The 19,001-nt window shown below is 40.6% G+C and overlaps 1 protein-coding gene across 1 annotated transcript in view; it reads left to right on the top strand.

The window, feature by feature from the left end:
* The window catches only part of syn3 (synapsin III), a 113,098-nt gene that overhangs the window by 77,957 nt on the left and 16,140 nt on the right, over positions 1–19,001 (top strand). The window contains exons 7-8 of the mRNA XM_023422990.2: positions 12,938–13,000; positions 17,260–17,402. Of these exons, the coding sequence (XP_023278758.1) occupies positions 12,938–13,000; positions 17,260–17,402 (206 nt within the window). The remainder of the gene's footprint in view (positions 1–12,937; positions 13,001–17,259; positions 17,403–19,001) is intronic.

Genomic DNA, 19,001 nt, shown 5'->3' with positions numbered 1-19,001 from the left:
ACAGGGAGGGTGGAGGGACTCAGGTTTAAATTTAGAAATGACATCACACTCTCAGGACACCCCTCTGGTTTATTTTTTTTTTTTTTTTTGTCCTATTGTCCAAAAATTTCATCTCAAAACCATTTTAGAACTTTGTCAACCCATGATGTTTGGAAACTTAGGCAATTGGTTACTTCTTTCAGAATGACTCATCTGACCTTTGCATAAAGGAGCTATTATTTCAAGAATGAACCCTTCTGCGGGGAGTGAAAAATGCCACAGAGACAACTGTTTATGATTAAACAAAAGAAAAAGAAAGGAAAACCAAAAGAATGCCCTGAGTTCTGCTGATTACAGCATGATACAAGCAAAGTTAATATTCAAGCTCCTTAAGATAGGTTATGATTGTCACTATACTCAGCCGGTTGTTGCACTGCATTGTTTTCAACTTTGGGTCTAGCATAGAATGGATGTTGATATTTTAAAGCTGCACTACTCAGTGTTTTTTATATTAACAATGGGTCAAATAACTATGTGGAATATGAAAGGTGTCACTTGTTATAACAAATCCACAGACAATTATCACCCACCACTGCAGTTTACCCTCAGTTCTATAGTGTTTTATCATTTTTCAGCACATTGTTTTGGTTTTACCACCTGCCACTTTAATGGTTTGGTTCAGTTCTTACAGTTCTCATCATTCTCATTTCCAGCTACGTTGTTAGCATAAAACTGGTGTTTCAGTGCTGTGTTTACAGCTTGAGACAGCCCCTTTAAATGAAGTAATGTCCACTTGTCCTTCATCACAGCATAGATGTGAGTTACAAGCTGTTTAACCAAAGAGTGAGTTTTCCTTCCCAGATAATTTCATTTGAAGGTTTTTATTGTAAAGGCCTGAAAAGGTCAAAGTTCATTATTTTCCCTTGTAAAAGTTTTGCATGAGTAATATTTTTCTCTCTTGTCCTTTTTATTATCTTGTGACCCTTGTCTGGGGATCTTTTAGGGGTCCTTGACTCTTACTTTGGGAGCCACAGTTTTAGATCAGTAAAACCTTTTTTGTTGATGTCATGTGTCTGCATTTGCTAGATTGTCTCTGCGGAGAGATCCCACGCACTCCACCAAAATTTGTTTTGAGCAACTGTTGTTGGGAGAACTCCCTTTAAAACTCAGTTGTTTGGATGGATCAGTCTTCGTGTGGGTAGTGATGAACCTTCTCCTGGCTGAGACCAGAAGGTGGGTCTTGTTGACCATAGCTGACCATGATTTGCTGTAAAAACCACAGCAGGAGGCAAGTCATCCCACATTCATTTTTATGGCTGGAATCCCCCATTAACCAGACATGAGACTCTACACAAACATTTATGCACAGTATGGAAACATAGTCACATTACGCAATTATTTTTCTAGCTGTTAAGAAATTCATAATGGGGTTTAGATAGCTTACAATAACAGCGTCTTTGTTAAGGGGATCTCTTCCCGTCATCGACCCTCTGTTGTGTTTGTTCTTTTGTTTCTCCTGGACGTGAACCTGAATATCATTTAGAAAGAAGTAACTATTAAACTCATGCAAATGCCCCAGAAATTATATAAGAGCTGTTTTCTTTTGAGGAAACCCCCTCTCTGTATGGTATGATACAGTGGTTATAACATACCCACATTTCCCTAAAGTATTGGTTCCTAACCTGAGGGTCGGGGCCCAGAGAGGGGTCATATGACAAATCTAAGAGGTTACGAGATTATTTCTGGGCTATGAAACAAGAAAAAACAAAATTGTACTACACAAATTAAATGTATCTTTTGTACTTTTTCATCTTTGCTCTTACTCACTGTTTAGTTTATTTTTCAGGTTTCAAAGACAAAATTGTGTATTCAAATTAAACATTATATAAGAATTAAATTAATCTTTCATTCATAGACATTGAATCATGTTACATGTGACGATGGGTCACAGTCGACGCAGGACTGAAATAGGGGGTCACTAGTAAAAAGGTTGAGTCTGGTAAAGCAAAGTTCAGCAGCCGCTAGCTAGTTGGTAAAATCTCGCAGCTTGACGAATTTCAGCAAAATGCGGTTCATAGTCAGGCCTGAGGCCATAACATGATGACCCATAACAAGTAAATCATGAGGCACAGAAGTTAAAAAAAAAAACAAAAAAAAAAAACACCATTCTTTCACTGTCTGATCATTTCTAGCAAAATGGATCGTCAACTAGATTTTTTACGAAACAACAATTTCAACACATTTCACAAATCGCTACAAATTTAATCCAATACAGCACTGGGGCAACTGTCTACAACAATAATAGCAACAATCCTGCAAACTTCAATAGCATTTCACCAACAGGCTGTACTTGTAACATAATATACCTGAATGTACCTAACTCAGTCAACTCATCCTTGCACAAGGTCCAAAGAAGTATTACTCTCCAAAACCCAGCCAATCAGCACCATGTGTATTTTGATGCAACTCCAGATGGGGATTATAAATCACTAAACATTTCCTGTTATTAAAAAACATTTACAGGATTGCACAGCCTGTTTGCTTTCAAGTTATTTGTTGTAACTAAGTGTAATTTGGTCATTGCTGTAATATTGCAGCAGTGTATTACAGAGTATACCTCCCATCCCTGCTGCTTGCACAGCCGGTATAAATACAGACTAGGTTTGCCACATCCAGCTGTTCCAAAACATCTTCCTCCTTGATGTTCCTCCTCTCTCCTCCCTATGTTCTGGCTCTTAATTGAAAACAGTGGCGGTGCTGACATTTGGGCTGAGCCCTGTTATGCACTCTGCTGAAGGCCGCCCTTCCTTCCTCTGCTGTCAGAAAAGATGCTGACTCCTCTTGCCTCGTGTATCCCTTCATTTACCGCACCTTATCAGCAACAGAGTGCAGGAAACATCTCTTCATATATTTTTAAATTTAGTAATCCAGCGATTTATGTGTTTGCACCTGTTGCACTTTCTTTCTCTCTATTGTAAGAAAATATTCATTATGTAACATGAAAGAGTTGATATTAATGGAATCTGTCACTCCTGTTATTGTTCTTTGTGTTTTACTTGGAGGATGATCATGCTCTGAGTTTTGGAACTACAGTTAGTGTAATGCTTTGGAAGTATTAAGACGTTTGTTAGCATTTTAAAAGTATGGTGAATTAGCTATTAGCAGTTCCTGTTTGCAATGTACCTGAAGATGTACAGATGATTATCAGTGGATGACTTTGACACTGAAGAAAACTTCTGAGTTAGGCAAGTTCTGAGTTATAAGAAGCATCTTTTTTCTATCATTTCTAAGCACATTTATGGACAAATATGTGTGCTGTTTGTGTGAGTTATGACTCGCAAAGCTGTGGCTGATTTTCTAAGCAAATTGCAGAGTGCTAAAGGTTTAAAAGTACCTGGTCCCTCAGTTTGAAAACCTCTGTTCAGATGAAGTTAAACACATGAGTTTCCTGTCAGAACATTTGAACAGTTTAACTTCTCACTCTGCCTCTTGCTGCTTTTGAAAAGTTGTTAAGAACTTTAATTGACGTCTTGGCGAGCTGTAATTTCCTTGACAATGTTGCATGAAACTGGCAAACCACAGAGTGAAGCCCAGTGTAAAGCGCTGCTCTGTCAAATCCAGACTCACATCTGCTTTGCATCCTAAGGATGCTGCACCTTTAGAGTTTCCAGCTTGCTTTATTTAATGTATTTCTGTGGAAACAGGATATTGGGGCGGGACATGATGCAGGAAGGAATTATTCAAGGAAAGACACTGTGTGGACATTTTCTTGGAAACCACGTGATTAAAGAAAGGCGACTGAATTATTGTACGGCAGCTGAGCGGTTTTCATGGAGGGTGAGAACAGCCAGCAGTGTGTGACGCTGACCTCTGACCTCCCTGTGTGTGTGTGTGTGTGTGTGTGTGTGTGTGTGTGTGTGTGTGTGTGTGTGTGTGTGTGTTATAATAAATCAATTTGAGCTCAGAAGTCAGCTGTCTGCCTGTTTGTGTCAGCGTCGCTCACACATGTTTGGATCCATGATTGTTTTCTCCAGCATCACCAAGCTGAAACTGACTGAATGATTCCATGGGACAGTGCACACAGCCACCTCACTCCTGCTCAGCCTTTTCCGAGAACTAATACTGCAGGAGACTCTGGAAAATGTGAAAGAAACATCATTTTTCCTTTTAGACTGAGAGGAATGTGGCACAGCGTTGATGGTTTTTGCAGGACTGGCTCGCCCGAGGCCCGTCTGTCCTTTTCCTTCTGAAGCAGGAATGTAGGTTAGTGAATTGATTAGCGCTAATAAGGCCTGTCCCCTATTACAGCACGACCGCAGAGAAGCTGGACCGAAATAGCTCCTCTTTAGTGCAGTCTGGACATGTACTTAACACCGACTTTCAAACAAATCTGTGTTTATTTAAAATGGATGGACTGGACTCAAGTCATAGCTGTGTTCTGTTATTAAATCGTATTGGTTAACCGTCTGTAATATTAACCACCTGTGAGATCACTGAGATATTACAAGCAGCTCTCCCCTGACAGCACTTTGTCTGAATATTCTTGAAGACGGCGTAAAGGGGGGATTTGTAGCTGTGCTTTAAGGGGTTGCTGCGAAGCACATACTGTAGCTGCCACAGCTACACCATGCGCTACAGATGGTAAAATGTATCTGAGCTGAGGCAGCTACAGAGACACCATGTGAAGACCACAACAGTTTTGTCCGACATGTTAATAATGCTGGTGGAGATGATTGACACACACACACACACACTCAGATGTACCGTGACGAGATCCAGAGGCCCATTGTTGTGCCGTTCATCTGCTGCCCTCGCCTCATGTTGCAGCGTGATGTACACAATCCCTGGAAGCTTAAAACATCCCAGTTCTTGCATGGCCTCATGCATACTCACCCGACATGTCACCCATTGAACATGTTTGGGGTGATCTGAATCTGCAGATGTGTCGCACTGCATGAGGCAAATGGTGGCCACGCCAGCCAGGTTCGAACTCATTTTAGATCCACGACCCCCCCCCCCCCCAAAAAAATGCACATCTGTTGCCCATGTCATTTGCCTAATAAATGTCTCTTTTCAAAATAAAACTTCACATTTTAAAGTGGCCTTTTATTGTGACAGGCCCAGGGCAAACCTGTGCAGTAATCATGCTGTGTAATCAGTACCTTGACATGTCACACCTGTGAGGTGGATGGATGATCTTGGCAAAGGAGAAATGCTCATTAACACGGATTTAAACACATTTGAGAGAAAGACGCCTTTTGTCTGCTGAAAGATTCAACTTTCAACTCATGAAAAATGGGAGCAAAAACAAAAGTGTCTTGATAGTGCATTTATACTTTTGTTGAGTGTACTTCACTGGATGTGTTAAAACATTGATCTGCCAACCATTGAGATTCATACTCTGGGGATCATGAATGTCTGCAGTAATTTCTTTTTACGGCGATCCATTCAATAGTTATATTGTAATAGATATTTCAGCCTGGACCGACTGACTGACCAACCAACAGACAGACCGACATTTCCATCCCAACACTATCAAATTTTAATTAAATCACATGGAAGACGAGCGCAGGGGAACCATTTTTGGCCGCATCATCAAACACTGACCTGATATTCAAGATTTTGGCTGCTTACGCTGCTGTTACTTGATTTGGTTTTGATTTAATAAGTAGATATTTTAACAGTCTGCAGTCTGAAACCTTCAGAATGAGACAAACATTAACCTTTTGTTATTTGCAGCTCCTTATTTAACAATGACTCAACTCACTGTAATCAAAAGCACATTCTTTACTTGATTTAAACCTGAGTCACTTCCATGCTCAGTGCTGCTGTTATTGGCTGATATTGGCGTCTTGGATAAAATGAAAGGAATAAAACTTTCTATAGATGGTATCACTGTGTTCATTAGCAACAGAAGGCAGCAAAAAGATTATTAAATGCAAGAATATTATATTATACAAAGGGCTGTTCCATCAGCTGAAATCATTAACAGCTTCTGTGTGGGTTGAGTAAAGCTGAAGTCTTCTGTAGAAGATGCTGTACAAGGTGCCTCCGTCCATCTCTGTCACTTGTCCATCAGCACCTCAGTGATGTCAGGAAGCTTCTGCCCTGGAAATTTCCATCCTCTGGAATAAGTTGTGTTTTCCACACAGCTGTCTCCCTCATGGAAACACACCAGGACGGAGCCTGATGGAAGCCAGATGAGCTGAAATTCCACAACAATAATTACAGTGCCCAATTATGCAGCTTTTACAGTACACACTTTAACACAATGGGTATCTACTGTTTATCTGCAGTTCTGGGCGGATGTGAGCCCCTGAGGTTACCATGACAACTCATAAATATCTGTTATGGTGGAGTATCCAGGAACGACTGCATGTGTCATGCTCACGTCACTCTCAGAGCCTGTAAAATTTCTTTTGAGGGTTTACAGGGGATTTTAGTCTTGTCAGGTCTTGGTCACTTGAAACCCAGTTTAGTCTTTAAACAACAACAATTTAAAATTCATTGGGAAAAAATACTACAAACGGGACCATATCAAGGCTGTGATGTACGGCAGAGAGACTTATATTGATCTGAGCAGTAAAAGATAAATACAGTATGAGGAGGGTAGGAGATGTGTGAAAAGTGGCAGGTGAAATTTGATCTTTTCTCACTGATCGGCTGTTTATCTCTGATCAAAGAGGAAGTTTGACATTTTGTAGAATATGCTTTTTGTTTTCTTGTTGCTAGTGAGATGACAAGGTTGACACCACTCTTGTGTCTGTTCGCGAAATATAAAGTGAGAGTTAACTTAGCTTCTAAAGCCTATAAAGCTCTTTATTCATTACACTGTACTGTGTCTGGTTTGTTTATTATGAACCCAAAACCAAAATGCTGCTAAAACATTTCGTGATTTTACAACCTGCTCATGGTAACAATGAGACTCTGCTTGTTGTACGGACACCATTAGTGAGTCGGGGTCAGAGAGGCATTATGTTTTCAGGTCGTCCGTCCTGTTCTTGTCCTTCAAATTTCGCACAAACATTCACTTTGGACTCAAGGATGAACTGATTAGATTTTGGTGGTCGAAGGTCAAAGGTCGCTGTGACCTCCCAAACACGTTTTTGGCCATAACTCACAAATTCATACGCTGTGACAACAATTTAACACAAATGTCTAACAGGAGAAAATTATGAAGTGGAGACATTTTATATCCAATGGTCAAAGTTCAACTTCAAAGTGACACCGTAATGTTCTGCAAAAACACTTATTCAGTGCTGTAACTCAGAATCGGGAGATTGTGACCATATTTTCTGTAACATGACAGCTGTGAGGTCTTTTGGACATGGCAAGCTAATTGGCTTCTGGCTGTGGCCTCAAAGATAGTGCACAGACAATAGACACTAGTGATTTGAGTGTTGAACTATTGTACATGTGCATGTGTATGATAAGCTTAATAGGATGCAGTAAACTATTTGATAGCCTGCACGTATCCCTTGGTGCTTGTATAACCATGGAGATATAAACACAAATACAAACCTGTGTTTCTCCAGCATTTACTGCGCTGCGTTCAAACACTCCTCCTCCGCATGTTAATGTGTTAAAAAAGCTCGTCTGCTTTATCCTGAGCTGTTGTACCCGTCCTTACAGTATAAAATCTTTATGTAAAGTGAAGGGTTAAACTCCTGCCTTCACTTGATACGACTCAAACCTTTACATGTGACACTTTCAAAGAGCACTGAACCCGTTCCTGTCAGGTGTATGAATCCAGTCAGTAACTTAGCGGGGACTTGCATGATGAATGTTATTGGTCTCTTGAGGCTCATCTACTCCACAGGCAGGGTTTGATGTGGGCAGGCTGTCTTTGCTCCCACTGTGGTCGGACTCTTGAAAAGGATTCTGAGTCGGGGTCCCCTGTTCTCGTCGTCTGCCCAAACCATCACGCCCCATGTCTCCTCCTTGATGTGGCAGATTTGAGCGGCCATAATAAAAATTAAGAGATCATAAATGCAGGATGGATGCACCATGTGTTTTGGTGGATAATGCATGTGCCCCCAAAGAGAGGTTCAACTCCCTCTGAAGCACTGCACCACTCTCTACACTCTGTTAGCTTTTCAATGGATGTAGTGTGTGACCCATATTTGCTTGGCTTTGTGTTTGATGCTTAAGTGGAGTTTTACATTACTTTATTGTACTATATAAATTCAGTGGGTAATAATACCATTTATGTTGCCCTGTATAGCACAAAATTGTCATAATCCTGAAGGACTGACGTGCTGTTGATCAAAGGTCAGTCCTGTTCTCTATTTTATAAGTGCACACACAGGTTTCATGGTTTTTCCTACTGTTGTGACTGCATGTAAGTCACTTACTGGCTGTACTAATTCACTGCAGTGCAAGTTGGTTTAGTCGGTGTTGTTGCATCTGATGAAGGTCACTGCTCACAATCAGTTTTTTTACCGAAAGATGAAATGAGTATGTATATTCGAATTAATTCAAACGAATCGCGGGTCATTTTGAATTTGTTTCCATCTTGATTTTTTGAAAAAGTGACAGCTGTATAGTAGCCCACAAAGCTGGATCATGAGTGGGTTTCAGTTGGTATCATTATGTTTGAAGGAATATACAGCTAGCACAGGTGAGTGCCCTACTGGGTCTGGGGTCACAGGTAATTTTCAAACAGTTATTTAATTAAGCTGTTTATAGTAGATACATATTGTGAATGATTGTGTTTTATTTGTGCATCTGAAGGACTTCACCATGTTGGGACCTATAAACATGTCACCAGTGGACACAGTCCTGGTCTCATGGTCCCCTCTTATTTTAAATGTGCACAGTGGGATCTGGAAACTTCCAGTCGGTTTCTGTGACTGGAATTTCACATGTTGGTGTTTTGAAGTTTGGGAAGCGTGATTCACCTCAGACACCGATCTGAGTGACAACCCTACATTACTCACTTACAACAAGCTTTGTGTTTACAGCCAGAGGGAGGGGACGTATGTGGGGTTGGAAGGGCTTCCCTGAAGTATTTCCATCATGTGCCAGGTCTGGTCGTCTGGCACATTTGCTGTAAATGAAGCGAGCCTGTGTTACGAAATAAAACCTAGACAGGCGAAAATCACCCACCATATAATTAGCTTTTTTAACATGTGACTTCTTAACGTCTTTACCACACTGTATGCCTTTTACAGATTTCTGCTGGGAACAAGAGGCTGAGTGGCACTCATGCAGCTGCAGTGAAACAGAGAGCTGAAGTTTTAAACCAAAAGTTCCACATCTGAGAGCACACTAATGGCCACCAAGGCTTTTTTTAAGAACACAATCTTGTTTTGTTAAACAATCTCGTAAAGAATATCAATTACTGTAAAATAAAGACTCTTTCCATAAAACAGCCTCCTTCGTGTCTGAGGGAAAGGTTCCAGCTACAGTTCACACCAGTGACACACAATATTTTTGAACTATCCTCTGTTTTATGGCTGTAGGCTCAGAGAGACGAGAAATACACAAAGTAAAGAGAAATAATAATATCATCATCACATATTCAAAGTGTTAAATGTTACACAAAGTTACAAAATGCCTTACGAAATATAGAAATATATAAAAAATATAAAATATATAGAATATAGAAAAATATACTAAAACCAAAGCAACAGTTACAAAATACAGGTCAATTATAATGATTGAACACCATCACGTAAAACAAATTTTCTGTTAAAAAAAGGGGAAAAAAAGGGAATCATTTAGTTCAGCAAAGTCAAGCATGCTATAATCAGTCGGATCCTCAAATGCTTGTTGCTTATTCTGACAGAGGAGGGTTAAATAAGTTAACCCTCCTCTGTCAGAGTAACTACTCCACAACAGGTGAATGGTTTTCAGAGAGTTTTTAGGAGTTGATGGTGCAAAAACATCTTCTGAAAAAACTGAACTTATGGGTATCATATCCATGGCAACTAAGCTAACCAGCTTGCTAACTGACAGCTAGCAAGTTAGCGCGTTTGTTCGTACAGGAACAACCCTAACCTTAACCCTATGTAGAGGAGGAGACCTCTGTGGATAATTTAGCAGGTGTCAAAATATCAGTGATTGTATATGGTTTATATTTACCACATGGAGAATACAATAAATGCTTCTGAACTGACGCAGTCTAAGGCTTCTTTTCTCTTTGTAACATCATTTCAGGTGACAGTGCAGTTTTGTGGTGTGTGAATCAATCAGAAAACAACAGTGAGCGCACGTCTCCGTCTGACGCTCAGGTTTCATCAGGGCAGAGGATGTGGTCAGCTCTCCCCGACATGTTTAGCGTCTGCCGTCATTGCCGTGTTGATGGGAATGGCTGGAAGGAACATGTCCAGACAGAGTGGGTGGCTACGGCCCCTTCCACCCAAAACACTCTCTCCAGGAGACAGACACACATCCACACTGTCTTACATCTGGGCTTTCCTCAGTTACTCGCTAAACCTCAGGCATCCTATCAATCATCATGTGACGCACACATGTAACTCCTGCGGAACTGTTGGACTTGTGACCAACTTCATATCCAACCGAAACATTATGTGACATAGACTATGATCTCATTTAGTTGTAAAGCATTAAAACTTAACTGCTGTTAATTATAAGATTAAATTGCGCAATAGATAGGCAGGGATATGATTGGCAGGATGTGATGATGCAGAATCCCGAAAGTGGAAATGATACAAGGTCGGAGCAGGGTGAACTTCTGCCAAAACTTCAATAGCAAAAGAACAATGAACATAGTCTGAAAAAATATCAGACATTTAGTAGTCATCATCCTATTTGATTTGTAGTTTCAGACCATTCACAGTTGATTCGTTTCTGAAGTCTGTGACCCACATACAGCAGCATTTGGATTCTGATGCTCTGCGATGTCTTCTCACTGATGCCGAGTACACCTGCAGCTTTGTGGGTCCCTGGAGATTTGGGGTCCTGGTTGGTAGTCCAGCTGCGTCAAACACCCATGAAACTTTAAGTCAGCACTTTAAAGTTGTGATCCTTAAGCTTTCAGTTCTTTGTGCTTGTTCAAGGAATTTGAATCCTGTCAGATAACAACAGACAGATGTAATTAAAAAATGTGAATAAATTGAAAAATGCTGATCACAAATAAGATCAAGAACGGGGACTGATTTAATGAAAATGTTATGGAGTGTAGTTTTAAACTTGTTGTCATTTCTTGCATTTCAATCCAAGATGCCAAAGTACAGACTGAAAACTAGAGAAAATATGTCGCTCTTGGAACCATGTTTCATCTCTGATTATCAATATCTTGACAATAGCTTGGTTTGGAGTTGTATAATTTGAATCATAGTTGAAATGTGTTGAACAGCCCGTTGACCATTCAAGCCATCGACCATTTAAGACACTCATTGTCTTATGTGTTGTAAGTTTCAAATTCTTATATCCATACTGTTCCCATTTGCATTTTCCTTTCTCTGCTGAATGATTGATACTTGAAAATGAATTGTAAAGTCTTGATACCGCCTCACCTCCCCTCTGTATTCTGGCACTTGAGAGGTGATAACGGAGACAATTAGAGAACACTTTATCTTGGCAGCTTGTCGGCCGGGCCTGTACTGTTACAACCTGTCAACAGGAGGAGCGTTCACACCCTGCAGCCGCTCCGTGTCTGTCTAAGGCTGACAGCAACGTTAGGATGTGCAGCCCCGTCAGTGTCAGGGAGGGTTTGGATGAAGTGAGAGCAGCTGTCGAGGCGTTCCCTTCCTTCTTACAGGTCTGAACTCTTACATACATGATCTGGCCTTGTGCCTGTGGCCTGAACATCTTCTGTTTCTGTATTTATTTAAGTGTGTGTTTCACCTGGGGAATTTTTGGATCCTTACATCTACACACCTTTTTGAAAAATGCGATATGAATGGAAGCGTTGTGAATTCTGACTTCCATGCAAACTTTGGATGTGGCAGTACTGATTATTCTTTGTCATAATAGCAGTAAACTTGATTTAAGGGCCCCTTATGTATCCTGGCCTTGCTGCCTAAGACCGATTTCACAGAAGGGTGGTGAAAGTGCCTCATAAACTGGAAAAGTCCCTCTTTAGATTACATCCCATTTACAATCATATCAGTAGATTTATCAGGGGGCGTTTAAAACCGCAGGGAAGTTTGATGTCATCTGCTGATGTTTCATCCATTACAGTTCTACAAACGATAAGAAATAACATGTTTGCGGCCGGTCAAACCCATCCCCTTGAGCTGTGGTCTTCCACCCGGCTTCCCAGAACCTCGCTCTTTTGTGTAATAATCTCGACATTCTTCTGACTCCAGCTCACTCCTCCTGAGCTGGGCAGCTGTAAGTTCAGCGGTGTGGCATGAGAGCCAGAGCATTTATACGGTTCTGGACGCTTCATGTACAAATCCAAATCAGTTGCAAAGGAAATAGTTTTACACTTTTGGTTATGTCTCAATGTGGCGTTTACCACATGTCTGTCTTACTGTATATTTAGAAGAGTACAGATCTGAATGTCCTTACTTAGTATGACATCCTTTTCCAAAGTGTTGACACCAATAATCCCGGAGCCTCCTTGGCCTTAAGGCAGCACATCCCTCCTTTTTCTTTATTTTTTCTGCTGCACATTAACATCAGCGTTTTATTTAAAGCAGCTGTAAAGAATATTTTTTATGTTAAAATGTATAAAAATATTATCACCTGACTTTGCAGCATCCAACACTTCGCTTACTCCGCTCTCACTAGTGTCGTTTGTCGTTTGATAGTCTGCCATATCACTTGAATAGGGTGGTGTGTCACCAGCTTGTTCCCGCTTACCCAAAGTGGCTAATAATCAGCTAATGTAAATATACTGTATATTTAACCTTTGACCTCATTGGTGGCCCAGGAATGTTTTCGTGCTTTTGCACTTGCTATTTAAATGCCAAAAAAGCAAATAGGCAGAGGAAGACTTGGGTTATAATACCAGCTAATTATCTGCTGTTGTCTTTGTCTGCAGGTGACAACTCCTTCCTACCCTGTGGTGGTCAAGATGGGACACGCCCACTCTGGTATGGGAAAGGTGAGTAAATTAAACTATACAGAAAGTAGTCCCAAATCCCAGAACTTTAGTCCTGACCTTGATGCCTAACCCCTCGCCTTGAAACTGCCTGGATTTGGGGTAAGGACACATTTTAAACTGAACATATTTCAGTTAGTTTTCCTCTTTATCTTAAGCCAGGAACACTCCAGAAGGCGTCTAACTGATAGTGAAAAGGATCTGCGTCACACATACAACAGCTCACAAGTTCAGATTTCCACCTTTACATGCTCAGATTACAGGATCACACTCCAGTCCAGTGATGCAAATCAAACATGTGACATTAAACCAGACAGCTTTGACTGGTCTGAGGTTCAGACAGGAGGCAGGAGATCACAAACCTAAACGCCCACCTGTGTTATTTTGTACAGACCCGTGCTGTCTCTCCGTGATCTTTAAAATCAGTCATGATGGCCAAATCAAAGTTATAATCGGGCGAGTGAGGAGCATGTTCCTATGTTTACTCTCACTGAGCAGATGTCTGATTGTTACAAAGGCAGAACAGCAGAAACACAGACAGACACACACCACTGATAAGGTCTGAGTACAGTCCACTGGCGGTTTTATTTTTGATGTTCTTTTATGCAAAAGTCTGACAACCTCAGACAATCTAACATGATCGCTGCAGGGAAATAACTATAGACTGATGTCTGTCATCTCTGTTGAATAAATACTGAACAGCATGGACTTTCTATTTAAAATGGATTTTGTTATTTATTTATTTGAAGACACGGTTACACAATCAACACAGCTAAGAGAAAGCTGACGCCCTCATTCTCCCGAACACGTGTCTCTTTCAGTCTCTTTCGCCCGCCAGTCGTTTGGATTCCTCGCAGCGGTAGGCACTTCCTATATGTCTTTGGCCCTCGTCTGTCTGGATGGGCTTGGTTTCCTGTTCAGGAGCCAGACATGCTATAGAATTTCCCATAAGGCTCTATGGGAACCAGGCAGGACCTCATTTAACCCCTCAGACCTCACAGCGCTCTGAGAACAGACAGAAACATGTGGGATTTAGGTCATCGCTGTTCTGTTTGCTTTTGACACAAACCTGTAACACTGACAATGATTTAGCATTTCTAGCTTAATAATAACACATTTACTCAACAAAACACCAACTATATATGTGGCCTGTAATAATACATCAACCATAGCTTAAAGGTGCTACATGTTGCACTTTAGATCATTACTAGATTAATGTTGAGCCACTGCTGTCACTTTCATGTGACAAACTGACATAACAGCAGCAGAAAGCTCTCCACCCACTTTCCTCATGACGTCTTTCTCTGTACGTCACTAAGTCTGGACACTGACCAGTGTGACATGAGTTTTTCCACCAGGAGCACTTCTTCATCTCTTTGCCAGTGTTTCACCTTCTCAGACTGAATTGTTTGCTACTCTGGGTGGGTTATATGCTTGCAGCACAGTGCTTGACCTGCTGCTAGCTATCAGGTTCTACCTCTGGAGCCATGATGGGAACTGTGAGTCACTTCCCTCCATTCAGTTGATTTTGTTGTTTCAGCTTCTGCATGTTTACTGTGTTATAAACAGGCAAGGCTCAGGTCTTAGCCTCAATGCTTCAGTCAAGTCTGTTAACAACATCAGAGTACACACACAGATTTAATGTAATATGACATACCATGAATAATGATACATCTAGGTCAGTGTTTCTCAGACCTTTTCACACCGAGGACGAAACCATTAAAATGAAACTCACAGATCACCTAAATCTGCACTACAAGTCTCAGTTGTGGCGACTACATTACCAGTAAAACTTAACACTCGCCTGTTGTGTTCAGTATGTCGGAGGTTTCATTTGATATTCTTTTAATTGACCCAGTCTTAAGCCACCGCTCCGTGATCTTATCTATTGTCTGTGTTTGATATATATATTGAATAGGCTGCTAACTGCTGAAATTTAGCCCAAGGCTAACCATTAGCTTCATCCACATTTCATATTGGCATGTTGGCTAATCTGAGCAAACTTTTAGATACACTATTTCTGTGTAACTGATATTACGCATTTTTGTGACTTTATTAGCCTTTTCGCTCATGCTAGTGCCACAGTACGTTTTAGCTTGTAACAGAAGAACATTTAACATGCTGTGTTTACTTCTTGTTTTACATCTGAAATGTTAGCCTGTGACATGTTGATGTTAGCGTAGCAGTAACCTAAGTATAGAAATGTTAAACTGACCCACGAAGAGATATTTCTGAGGTTTGCTAACATTAGCAACCATTACTACTGGTTATACCAGACCAAGTAACACTGTAGTACAAAGACACACTGTTAACTATGAAAATAGAAAAAGTAAATCCTTTAGTTTTAAAACAGTCTGTGACATAGCTTGAGAAGGCTAATGGACATATTTAAATTTTGACACAATGCCTTCAAGCTGTTAATGCTATTTTACTGTGACGTTTACTTGCAGCTGTTAGCCAGTATAGCTACAGTATAACCAGTACTCTGTTGATCTGACTTTATCAGCTGGAAAAAGTAAAGATATTGTCTACTCTGCCCTCTGAGCTCATTTCAGAGACTAATGGATTTAGTTGCAATAGAAAGCTTCATATGTGGTTTTCAACAAGTATATTCATGTAATTACCCATCAAAGTGACAACATTGTTTACTGGACCACAATAACCATTAAAAGTTGCCCTTCTTTTGAACATTTGAACCTACTTTAATGGTTTTGGTACCAATCACTCATGCTCAGTTTGGCTTTATTTGTTTTCTTGCTGTTGGTTCTCTTGTTCGTATTTGGTGAGGGTTGCATCATTTTAAAAGCTCCTTGGGATTTCTTTGTTCCACCCAAACAATTTGTGTTTCTTTTTCAGTGGTTTTGTTTGTGTGTGAAAGTGCACTAAACCTAAAACCTTATAAACACAGCATTGAACTGTTTCCTTAGACCTTACAAATTGTCACGTTTAGATGAAAGTGTTCTACAAATTCAGACCTTGAGTCATGCAGCTAACTTACGGAATATTAACATCTGCGGCCTGTACACCCCTAGAGAGGACGTGAAGTTTAGATCAACAACTACAAACCGATTTCCATGTCATTTTAAAGTGAGATTTCAACCTTTACTTGAAGTTTACTTAAACCTACATTTAAACTGACATCACAAGAGCAAAACATAGAGTTTTGTCTTCTTTCATGATGGCACATCAGCATTCCTGGTACCAGTGAAATGGATCATGATGAGTGGAAACTGTGGACTGAATCATTTTGCATCTCAGAAACTGAGCTCTGACATTTCACCATACACTACAGCTGCTGATTAATGAGTTTGTCTGCAAAGATGCCCCATTTCCCATAACCTTATAGAATACACCTCATAAATCTGTGCATCAGATGAGTTAAAGGTCCCATACACTTTTCCGGTGGTTTTAAGAGCCAGAAACCATCTCAGTATAGTTTTACATCTCCTGTCTCTGGTTTTACCCTGGAGCTTTAGAAAAAACAGGTCGGAAAACCTGCAAGGTTGGATGGTGGATTCAGGTGGGCGGGGCTTGAGTCATAGCTGAGAGTGGCGACTGCTTTGTTGTAACATCACAAAGTTACAGAAGTCCTGACAGCTAATTTTAAGGTTCAGTTCCTGAATACAGGTTGTGTGCATTTCTCTGTGGACTGAGCGCTTTGATACTTTCACAGTATGTATATAGAACGTAGACCTTTATAATCAAAGAAGACATGGAAATTTCACTTATATAATATAATACGTGCCTTTTAAATAAGACAAAGAGCTCCACCTACAGAAACATCATCCACAGAAAATCAATATAGGAGGACGTCAGAGTGAGGATGTTTGATTGACAGGTGATTGCTCTGAACTGTAGTGAAGAAAGTAATTTTGTAGCCAAGATAGAGTGTAGATAGAAATAAATGGAGGTCTTACAGGTCACTTATTCACACCCTTTCCTATGTTACGAAATCACACCTCATTGTTACCTAGTTATCTAAAAGTTAAAGTGAATTTATGTGACATGTTTTGTGCTGATGGGCTCCACTGCGTCATTTCCCCTCAGTTGGTGTCTACAGTCTTCAGTGTAATCACTCGATGCGAGTGAAGTGATGTAGTTCAAAGCTGCCCTTGGCAATGTTTTCACCCAGGGACCATTTACTATCCCGCCTGTGTGCAAGTGTGACATTCCTCTGGGATTCTGAGCAGCCACTGCCATCTTTGACAGCTTGCTCTGTAATTAGCCACACGCTCCCTCAACAAGTGTCGTTTCTCCCACAGATCAAAGTTGAAAACCAGCAGGACTTCCAGGACATCACCAGCGTGGTGGCTCTGGCTGGGACCTACGCCACCACCGAGCCCTACGTCCAGTCCAAGTACGACATCCGCATCCAGAAGATCGGCAACAACTACAAGGCTTACATGTAAGATATTTAACGGCACCAGCATCATACACTTCAGGGGAGTATGTAGGGTTCAACCAGTGCAATTGATGACCGATACCATTTTAATGTAGTGAAGCTCACAATAAAACTGATGTTTTGAGCCAATATCATAGGGTTTCGCCATTTTTGCATCACAAGTTTTATTTTTTCTTCCTTTTAGAGTGGAAAGTCCTGCGAAAAAGCATCTAAAGCTTCATTAGACAGAACAATACTCACTAATAGACCTTTTCAACCAGACTCTTTGTTTTTGTGTTTCCACTGCACAGAAGATCTGTGAAGATTGGGCAAATAAGTCCAATAATGGATTACAAAGATGTTTCATGTGTGATTTTCACATGCCCCATCAGAGAGTACTGTTCCCAGAGCAGGGGCTGTTTCTGGCACTAGGAACTGTGTTTGGTCCCTCATTCCTGGGGTCAAAACAGGAAAGGTTCCTGGGTCCTTCAAATGATTCCTGGACCACAACCAGCTCTAGAAGTGGCTACAATACACTCTAAAACTAACTAACTTTATTTAACCAGCATTTAACAACAGAGGTCTCATCGAAATTCAGGCAAAGACAGGCAGCAATAACAAGGAGATACAGGAATGGACAAAGTGCCATAGAACTGGGACAGTCACTTTGTGCAGGTGCATTTAAAAGCCATAAATCAGGGTTTCACAACTTTTCCCTCGAAACTGTCTGTAGGCGGAGCATCAGGCCAGTCTCAAAATAATAGTAATAATGGGTAATATGTTGCTACAGCTGATACTAGACAGAAAGGAATGAATAAAATTGGTTGCAGTGTTTTGTGTGTGCCTGTAAATTATTTTTCTTTAAAACTTTTACTTCATTATCTTTAACCCAGTTTCCTAATGTTGGTTAATTAAAAACCCTTGTAAATGTGTCAGGAAGCCTCATCTGCTGGGAAAACATCAGCTGCTACAATGCAACACGCAATGCCACATCACTTAAAACAACTACAGAGCTAAATGGAAAAATAGGTCTCACTTTGTTCTACTGTTAAGTGAAATGAGTGTGATTACTTCACTAAAACCTACATTTAGCCTCTTCTCTTGTGTATTAAGAATAAAGATGAGTCGTGGTGCCACTGACTTCTATTGAAAAGGGTTCAGTTCGCAGCCATCAGCGCTCATCAGTTAGCATCAGGGTATAACACTTGGCTATGGTACGTTGAGCTATTCAGAAGAGTTATGTTTAATGATAAGCTTTTATAGATATTTCCCAGAGTGCTTTGCAGATAGAGAAATAAGAATTGTTTGTTTCCAGGCAACAAGGTCTGCACTCATGTCACGGTCTCCTTCCTTTTTCAAACCCTCACACCCATTTGGAATGATGAGCCCTTTCTCTATAAATTCAGCCGAGCATGTAGCAACAAAGAATATTAACTTTCAAGTCTCTGTATCTAAACAGTTATCCGAACAGAGTAGCCCAGCCTAATCTCATCTCGTTTCCCCAGCCTCACCATGAAAAGCACGTCTTTAACGAACATAATGTAGGTGTGGACGACAATCACCGTCACTGATGGAGTGACGATAGTTTCTCCCGTGAAGTTTTCTATTCAGCTGCAAAAGAAA

Source organism: Seriola lalandi, unplaced genomic scaffold (genome assembly GCF_002814215.2).
Source record: "Seriola lalandi dorsalis isolate HSWRI2012SDOR001 ecotype SW California unplaced genomic scaffold, Sedor1 jcf7180002054688, whole genome shotgun sequence".
NCBI lineage: Eukaryota > Metazoa > Chordata > Actinopteri > Carangiformes > Carangidae > Seriola > Seriola lalandi.
The sequence above is the reverse complement of the archived record's forward strand: the minus strand, read 5'-3'. Positions and strand labels throughout refer to the sequence as shown.